The sequence below is a fragment of the Buceros rhinoceros genome, unplaced genomic scaffold (genome assembly GCF_000710305.1).
Source record: "Buceros rhinoceros silvestris isolate BGI_N320 unplaced genomic scaffold, ASM71030v1 scaffold6854, whole genome shotgun sequence".
Taxonomy (NCBI): domain Eukaryota; kingdom Metazoa; phylum Chordata; class Aves; order Bucerotiformes; family Bucerotidae; genus Buceros; species Buceros rhinoceros.
In genome coordinates this window covers 3,283-12,187 of record NW_010406407.1, presented here as the reverse complement: position 1 = coordinate 12,187, position 8,905 = coordinate 3,283, and the positions used below count along the sequence as shown (strand labels likewise).

The 8,905-nt window shown below is 45.9% G+C and overlaps 1 protein-coding gene across 1 annotated transcript in view; it reads left to right on the top strand.

Moving 5' to 3' along the window:
• Positions 1–483: 483 nt before the first annotated feature.
• The window catches only part of LOC104491623 (solute carrier family 22 member 7-like), a gene marked incomplete at its 3' end in the record, with an annotated part of 10,088 nt that continues 1,666 nt past the window's right edge, over positions 484–8,905 (top strand). Inside the window, exons 1-4 of the mRNA XM_010134074.1 lie at positions 484–935; positions 2,462–2,565; positions 5,152–5,306; positions 6,648–6,816. Coding sequence (XP_010132376.1) covers positions 558–935; positions 2,462–2,565; positions 5,152–5,306; positions 6,648–6,816 — 806 coding nt within the window. The remainder of the gene's footprint in view (positions 936–2,461; positions 2,566–5,151; positions 5,307–6,647; positions 6,817–8,905) is intronic.

The following is an 8,905-nucleotide window of genomic DNA, read 5'->3' as shown; positions in this document are numbered from 1 at the left end:
CACATTAAAGACCCACTCTTCCAGGATACTGCTCCTGAAGCAGGCAGTGGAAGAACCATGGTGCAAGGCCAGTGTAATGGTGACAGCAGCACCCAGTCAGGGACTGCACACTCACTCCTCTGGCGGTCGTATTGGTCTCCAGAGCACACCAGCATGCGTGACAGAGTTTGTTGCCGTGCCTGAGATGCTGCATGGCGTGGTACCCCCACACTAGGAAGGACAGTGCTTTCACAGAAGCCTTCCCACAGCCTTCTTTTCCTACTGTGGATCTCCCTCTAAAGTACCGCAACAGAAGAAAAGGACTCTGAAAAGAGAAGGCGGCTTGTGCTGGGTTCACTTGACATGGATATGTTGTGTGCACAAAGGATAATTTCTTTGGCTCTAGCCCAAATGGAGAGTTTCGCTGTGACTTTTGACAAACTTTCAGCAAGGTCTCAAAGTCCGACGCAAAGGCTGTATGAAAGCCATGGAAAGCTGAGCTCCAAGGACAGAGACCACTTCCATGTTGGTGCTCCTTGATACGTAGCTGCTCTGAATGAACAAACTCCACAGAAAAGATGCAGTTTGAGGATCTCTTGCCAGAAATAGGTGGCTTTGGCAGATTCCAGATTTTGATTTTGTTTATCCTCTGCCTCCCAAGAATCAACCTTCCCATGCATTTCTTGCTACACAATTTTCTTGCTGCTACCCCGTCTCATCATTGTGCAATTCCTCACCAAGAGGCATTTGTGAACCTCAGCATGGAGGAAGTTCTGCTCATCAGCATCCCTCGGGAGCCCGACGGCACTTTCAGGTCCTGTGAGATGTTCTCGCAGCCTCAGTTTCACCTGCTGCTCAATTCCTCTCTGGAACCAGAAAACAACTCCACCATCCAGCACTGCCAACATGGATGGGTCTATGACCACTCGCAGTTCACCTCCACCATCTCCACCCAGGTAACACCTGGCCTGTGATTTAGCTGAATATGAAATTAGCTCAGTGTTTTGAGGAGCAGATAGAGATGAGTACCCTGGATGAAAAGAGTCAGAGGGGAATCTGTATTTTAACCAGTAGAAATTTTAACTTGTTTAGAGAACATTTCCTGGGATGGGGAAGATCTCTGAAGCTCAGACTTAGAAACCAACATTTATTGTTGTTACTATTATTATAAGCATCTTGCTTACATTGATAGTTAGAAGCCAATATTTCTCATTATAAGCATCTTAACTTCCCCAGGCGACTGAGAGGTGGGAGGAGGTTGGGGGAAGACACACATATACGATTTTCTCTGTTTGGACCACATAGCATTTGCACAGGATCGCACCCTGTCAGGATTTTATACGAGCCCGTTATTTGCTTTCTTGATTTTCCAAACATTTTGTAACTTTTATTCCCTTGACCACCCCTCCTCATGGATCTCTGCCTTTCTCCTCTTTTCCCCAAGATCATGCTGCCTCTCTTCTTCTACCACCAGTGTCTCTTGCTGTCAAGCCAAACGTGCTCTCCAGGGGCCTCCCACTGAGATGCAGCTTGCTGGCCAGCCATAACCTTGAGTTTGCTCCAGGTCCCTGCCCATCGAACATTAACAACCCACCTTCTGAGACACTTTGCTAGAGCTAACAGTGATACCTGTAGGTGTTAATGCTTTACTTCCCTTGAAAAGCAGCCCAAAGCACAGGAGGTCTTTGGGAAGAGGACAACCTGGTCAGAAGAAAGGGGCATGGTTGGGCTGGAAATGTTGATGCTAACCGAACCCGTAAGAGCAGGCCCACTCTTAACCTTGAGCTGCTCCCTTCTCCCCACCACCCAACCACCTCCTGCTTTAGGCAGGCACAGAGGCAAGGGTCAGAGATGCACCAAGTCTGCACCTGATTTCTGCACTGTTTCAGGGAGAAAGGTGTAAAGCACCCTTGGGGGAAAAGGCAGGAGCAGAGGCGCTCTGCAGCAGAGCTGCTGAGCGTGGAGCCTTTTGATACTACACCCACAGTGCAGTAGCCTCCAGACGTGGTCAAGGATGTCATTCCCTGACATTCCCTAACGAAGGCTGAGGCACGTCTGACAGCTGACTGCAGTGCATCACCCTGTAACTGCCCACTTCATCAGGGCAGTCCCGGGAGCATGACGGAAGGAACGAAGGGAGACATGCACCCAAGCAGGTGTAAAGCAGCTATCACAGGCACCAGGAGAGCAAAAGGGGATCTCTCCAGGAGAAGTGGTACCCAGGAATGCTTTCTCATGCCCAACAAGTGTCCCCAGAGAGGCTGTCACAGTGGTGACAGGTAGCTGGGAGGCCTCCGAGTTTTGTAAGATGCAGCTTTACATTTTTCAGACACCAGCTCTATCCTGTGTGCAGTTTAGTGCAGGATTCTACCCCCTCAATCAGATTTGGCGGATATAAATTGCAAGACGATGGCTGACTACTGAAGAGAAGGGGTGTGAAAGGCAACTGGGCACTAAGTGTCATTCTGGCCTTGTGTTTCAGTGGGACCTTGTGTGTGAGCAGCGCGGACTGAACCAGGCAACTGCAACCTTCTTCTTCATGGGCGTTACGATGGGGGCTGTGGTATTTGGATACCTTTCAGACAGGTTTGGCGCTTTTCAGACTATTTCTCCAGGACTTCAGTTTCATGATGATAACTTCACAAACCTGTGACCTGCAAGAGGTCAGAGGGGCAGACAAAGGAGAAAACTCAATTGTAAAGGGAGAATCCATCCTCTCACATGAAAACTGAATTAAAGTCATACGGGGAAGCACTGCAGATCACGGATCAGCCAGTTAGTAGCACACCAGAGCAGCAGCTCTGTCCTTGGTTAGGAGTAAGATGCACTGCAGCAATGACCACAACCCTTTGGTCAGCATTGATGCAGGAACAGTAAAAATTGAAAAAATCCACTGTCTGTGAGACTGATTTCAGAAAAGACAACTGTCTAAAAAAGGAGAAATCTGACTTAAACAAATCCAAACAAAGAGACTAGAAGAGTTAACGGCTTGCAAGTTATATGGAAGTGGGTTAAGGACACCCAAATGAGGGGGTTTGCTTTAGAGCAAACGCATGCCATTGCACCAGTGGAGGTTTAGGAAACCTGGCTATTAGGAAAAATGTCTTTGCAGAGAAAGCTGTAAAGCACTGGAACGGGCTGCGCAGGGAGGTGGTGGGGTCACCATCCCTGGAGGCATTTAAAAAACACATAGATGTGGTGCTTCGGGACATGGATTAATGATGAACTGGAAGTGCTGGTTAATGGTTGGACCTAATGATCTTAAAGGTCTCTTCCAACAAAACCGGTTCTGTGATTCTGTGAGAAGCTGATGTCTCTTTAGCAACCTTCCTTTTCGCCGTCAGAGAGGTGCCTCTTTGTTGTACTAACAGTGATGCAGAGATTTCATCTCTAGTGCTCCAGGGTGAAAAGCATCTGGTTCCGGCATTTTGCTTCAGTTCAGATTCATTTTGCTCTAAGTCTCTATATTTGGATTTGAGAACATCTCTACTGACAAATTTTACCCTGGTAAACCCTCCAACAACTTTCTCTGTGAATATATATATGCAAATACACACACATATTGTTTCTGTCACTGTCTGCTCTTTTCCAAACCTTCCTTTTGTACCTTGCTCTTGTACTGAATTGGCAGGCTTCCAGATTGGGATGTTTATGAAAATGGCTTTTTTGTTCTCTTTTATAATTGTATAGTTTGCTCCTTTTGTTACATTTCCTACATTTAATCTTTCAGGAGTTGCAATCTCCTACCTCTCTACTTGAAGATAATTTTACCAGCATCATTTCTAGCAGCCTCCCTGTAGCCTGCAGTTCAACCCTGCCAGTTTGCGTCTGGTTTCGCTAGCAGGTGGCATGCATTTGCTGAGTCTGCTAATGGGTCCATAAATAGCTGCCGGGCACCCTGCAGGCAAGCTATATGGGTTTATATCCTTTTCACTGTATTTTGAAGAAAAATCTTCACGTAAAAAAATGTATCTTCTTTCTTAGGCAGTTACCGTATTGGAAACTCGATCCAGCTCTGGTGTGTTTCTGAGTGTTTGCTGCTCCGACCCAGGGGCATTACAATGACTTCTGCAAACTGTCTCTGCTTAAATTTCAAAGCAGATCCAGGAAACTGCTCAGGCCCAAGCCACAGGTTGTTTTTTCTCCAGTAGATTCATTAACTAGCTGGTGCTAGAAGTCATATATGATCATTTTTAGGAATGTTATTGTGGCATTATGTCCTGGCACATCACTTTTTCCCCTGGAGCAATTGTTCTTGCCACCATCCTTCTCAGGTGGCCGCTGAGAGAGCCCTAATGCCAGAGTCAGATCAGGATTTCAGACTGAGTATTACCTCTTGACAGGGTTAATTTACTACTCCAGTTTGAACCTAAGTTTTTGTCACATGCACTGCTGATGTTCATCAGAAGACCGATGCCTTGTGCTCCGTTTTGATCTTTAGATTTTCAGATTTTCATAGGTTGTGTAGAAATATATAGACTGTGTCTACACATTTGCATTTGTGAGTAATTGATTTTCTCTATTCCTCCACACTCTCCACGCAGGACTCTGCTCCAGGGAGTAAGATGGTCCTACAGCTTCCAAACCCCTTGGGGAACAGCCTCCTAGCAGATTCCTCTTAGACTCTTAGGCTATCAGGGCTATTTGCAGATGTGGACTGACAACTGGATTCCTTTTATTTTCCTTCCAAGGATCAGGGTGGAAGTGTCATGGTTCTGTCTTCTCAAGAGTAGTAGCTAGTGGCTGATCCTGAGTGAACCATTGGAGAAGGACGTGCTGAGCCAGGCATGGGGACAGCCATTGGAGGGAGCAGCATGTCCCAGCAGCATGGGACTTCACGCCTGTGACGCTTGAGCAGTGAAGCATCACTGCTTTTGATGACGGCGGTGAATGGGGGAGTACGATACATTGTTTTGATGAATGCTGCTCTTTCCGTTGGAGACCCTTGTGCCTGATGCTCGTGGGGCAGGCTAGCCCTCTGAATGCGTTTGCACCACGGTGGCACCGGCTATACCCAGAGCTTTCCCTCCTCTCTGGGGCGTTGCATCCTGTGCTCTTTGTAGAGCAGGCAATATTTTCATTTTCCTCCTTGAGTCTCTGGTTTGCCCCATTTCAAATCCTACTTCTGGGACACGTTTCCAGCCTCTGTAACCCAGCCTGTGCTTGTGGCAGGTTTGGACGGAAAGCCATGCTTCTGCTGTCGCTTGTGTGCTCTGTCGTCTTTGGGATGCTGAGTGCCACCTCTGTGTCCTACAGCATGCTGGCCATCACGCGGACTCTCACCGGGGTGGCCCTGAGTGGCATGTCCCTTATTGTATTGCCTTTGGGTAAGTACGTGGGGGTTTGTGGGTGCCTGGCTGTATAGGGGCACTTCTGACAGACAGTGGGTAGGTAGGGACTTGCCTACCAGACAGGGTAGAGGATAGGAACAGGAGTTTGGAAATCATAGTTATGCACGCAATTTCACTACAGGCAATCAAAAGAACATTCCTCTTGGAAGAATCCAAGAATTACAATTTTCTCTCAGTTTAATTAATGCTTTAGCAGTCTGGTCAAAATATAGCAACCACTTGTTAGTACTTCTGTTGCAACATTAACACTTGCAATTCATGCTACCCAGTTCCTGGCAATGATCGTCAGTAGTACAACAAAAGCCATAGACCAAAGTATCTGCCCCTTTCCTCCGACACTAAGTTCTCACCCTTCAAACATGCTGTTAAGACAATTCATCAGCATTGCCACGTCCTCAGCAGGAGAAGGATGATGTGTCATCTGTGGGGTGTTTCTACCTGTCTAACAGGAAAAATCATACAGAGCTAGACAAAACTGAAGCTGAAGAATTTGGGTAATTATATAATTAAAAAAGCTCCAAACTTCAGGGTACCCTACAGAGCACTGGATGATTTTGTAGGTTTGTTAGGATGTACTAAGCAAGACTCATTGTACTGAAGAGCAAGTTACACGTGCAGCAAAAATTTTTGGAATTTTTGCAGATATAGCCAAAATCAAGCTAAAATGGCTCAAATACTGGAAAAGTCCATACGAGACCTGACAGATCCCAAGGCCTCCTATGGTTTTTTATTGTTATTAAGGTTGATGCCTTCAAGACAAAGTAGAGCTTGGAAGGGACATTTCTGATTGTTAGAGGTTGTAGCAAGGTGTCCAGATCTTTGGAGGAAAATTTGCTTTATTTCACACACAGAAACAAGACCACCATCTCTTCTGGCTTTACATGTGCATTGGTATCTACTCCTGATAGATTCTACATGAATGACCATTCATTTTAATATATTTCTTTAATCTGAAATAATGAGTGGGCAGAAAAATGGGGGAATGTGCAGGCAAGATGGTTAGGGGAAAAAAATTCTGTTTCATGAAGACCATTTGAATGCTATTTAGTGGGATTTAAAAAAAAGTATCATCTAAGGTGGTTTTAGCACTGTTTCTTACTGCGTGTCCAGTATTTCTTCTTTTAAGGATTTATTTTAGCTGCTTACAGCTTTGCAAGACATTAAGCATTGCGGATGAACATTGTAAGTGTGCCAAATGTCAGCCAAACAGTGCAGCTTACCAGAGGAGAAGACCCGGGGTGTTACATTCCTTCGCCCTCGTTAAAATGCCCTTCTTGGAGAAGTCCTGTGCATCCTAGCTGACCTCCCCTCTTGCAGGGATGGAGTGGGTGGACATACAGCACCGCACCTTCTGTGGGATCCTAAGCAGCATCTTCTGGAGCATCGGGAACATGCTGCTGGCCATGGTAGCGTACCTGGTGCGGGAATGGCACTGGCTATTAGTAGCCGTAACAGGACCTTGTCTTCTGAGCATTGTCGGCCTGTGGTGAGTGCAATGACCTGCAGCCAGATGGCTGGGGGGGTGGCAGTGGGCTGTGATTTGCCTCCTCTGCTCTGTGAGAATGGCAAACATTGCAATGCTCATCCTACAATTTGCTTCAGCAACCCAAAGAGGAGAAGGACCTGTCTGTGTCCTGCACTTGGACTGCTCTAGCAGGGCAGCTCCTGAAAAACAGGGATGGTCTGGGTCTCATCTCTCCTCACCTCCAGCAAGGCCAAGAGCTAAGGTCACCCCATGGCTTTGGGGTCCAGGAGAAGGCAGGACTGGGGCTGAGGCCAGGCATTTGGGAGACAGGTTGCAGTGCTAAGGAGCAGGATTTCATGCTGCAAGCACTCTCAGACATGGCTCAGAGCAAGAAAAGAGATCCCAATACAGGGAGGCAGGACTAGGCCAGATCCTGGCTTTAATTCCTTGTGCACTCAAGATGATTTATCCATTCTCTGTCCCCACCTCATTGGAGAGGATAACTTTGGTACTAATTTTTCCATATAAGCCAACGTCATTTGCCGGCTAGGACCGGTGCATTTATCTTTGCATTTCCCATGGCACTTCTCAGCTGTATAACTATCCCGATGGGACAAATACATCCACTTTCTGTGGGCTATTTCCCTCTTATAGCCTTATTTAAGAAATAGCTAACATCTCTTGAGCCTTAAAATGGGACGTGGTTCGTTTAATCAAAGAAACCAATTTTCCTTCTTTTTTTCATGTAGTAACACAGAGGAGGTTACAGGGCTGATCTACTGATACTGTGACGGTAATGTGAAGAATATTGGATCAACTTATTCAATGATCCAAAACAGTCCTTTGAATAAAGCAGCTCCATTTCTTGGCTGGACAAAAGTCCTGTGTTGAAATAAGCAAACAGGTGTTGCCACAACCACCCCACTGAAAACACTCAGAAATGAGGGTCTGCGTCTCCTCCACCTTAGAGTGGTTGTTTAGTTCTTCTTGAACAACACACCCATCAGTGTGGTGCTGGACCACACTACGCAGCAATCTCAGATGTATCTCTCAGGGCAATGGGCAGCTCCCGTTGGAAATCATGCAGAATAAGCTTTGATTGTTAGACATGTGGGGTCCAAAATTACATCCATAATCACTGAGCAGAAAGAATGATATCCAAACGCCGAAGTGCCTTTCAGCTGCTTCTACAGACTGTGGTTTACTTGCTTACCGTGTCCGCCCATCAGCATGAAGCAGTGGATTGTATAACTGCACAGATCTAGCACAAAAATCTCAAATAATTTTTATTTAAAACGGGATAAACCTGATGCTGTTGTTAATCAATGGTTCAAAAAAAAGCTGTGTGGTTTCACTGGTGGTGGTGGTTTTCTGGCAAAGAGTAACATCTAATATTTCGCTGCTCAAGTCCAACACAACTAAAACGTGTTATTCTGACTTTTTCAGTTTCAGTTGATTTGCTCTTTCTCTAGGACAGCCATAAAAAACTGAGTCTTGAGAAGTGCTGAAATTTTCAAATACATTTGGATCCACAATAGATGATTCTTTTTTCTGTTACGTCAATGCCTTTTATGGAAATTAGTTTTCCAACAAATTATACCATAGCCTGATTAAACTTCAAGCACCCAAGAGGCCAGTGATTGTTGGATAATTGAAAGTCCCTGAAGTATGGAATCAAAACCTAATTTAGTGCACTCTATAGATATTGTTGACACAATGTCAGCTGAGACTTAGACAATGAAAAGACCTATGTAGGTCGTTCTGAAAGTAATGCCTCCTGTTTATTTGGAAACTACATGGAAACTACAACAGATGCAAAGAACACTATTTGATGGAGCAAATTCTCAGCTACAAAACACTACTTTTCAACACAGTCCTCACCGTGGGCCGTGCATTTCACTAGCGATGAACAAGAGCCACGAGCCATGCTCGTAACAATCTGCACTAGGGGAAGTGACCCACCGTCACTGTCACCACTGCTGATGTGTGCCACCCACCCCCTCACTCTGCTGACACACAGTTTGGTCTCTGTCAACGTTCAGCAGCGTCGATGAATGTCAATGGCTGCACTTTTTCCATACGCAGGAATCCCGTGACCCCCCTTTGCTTC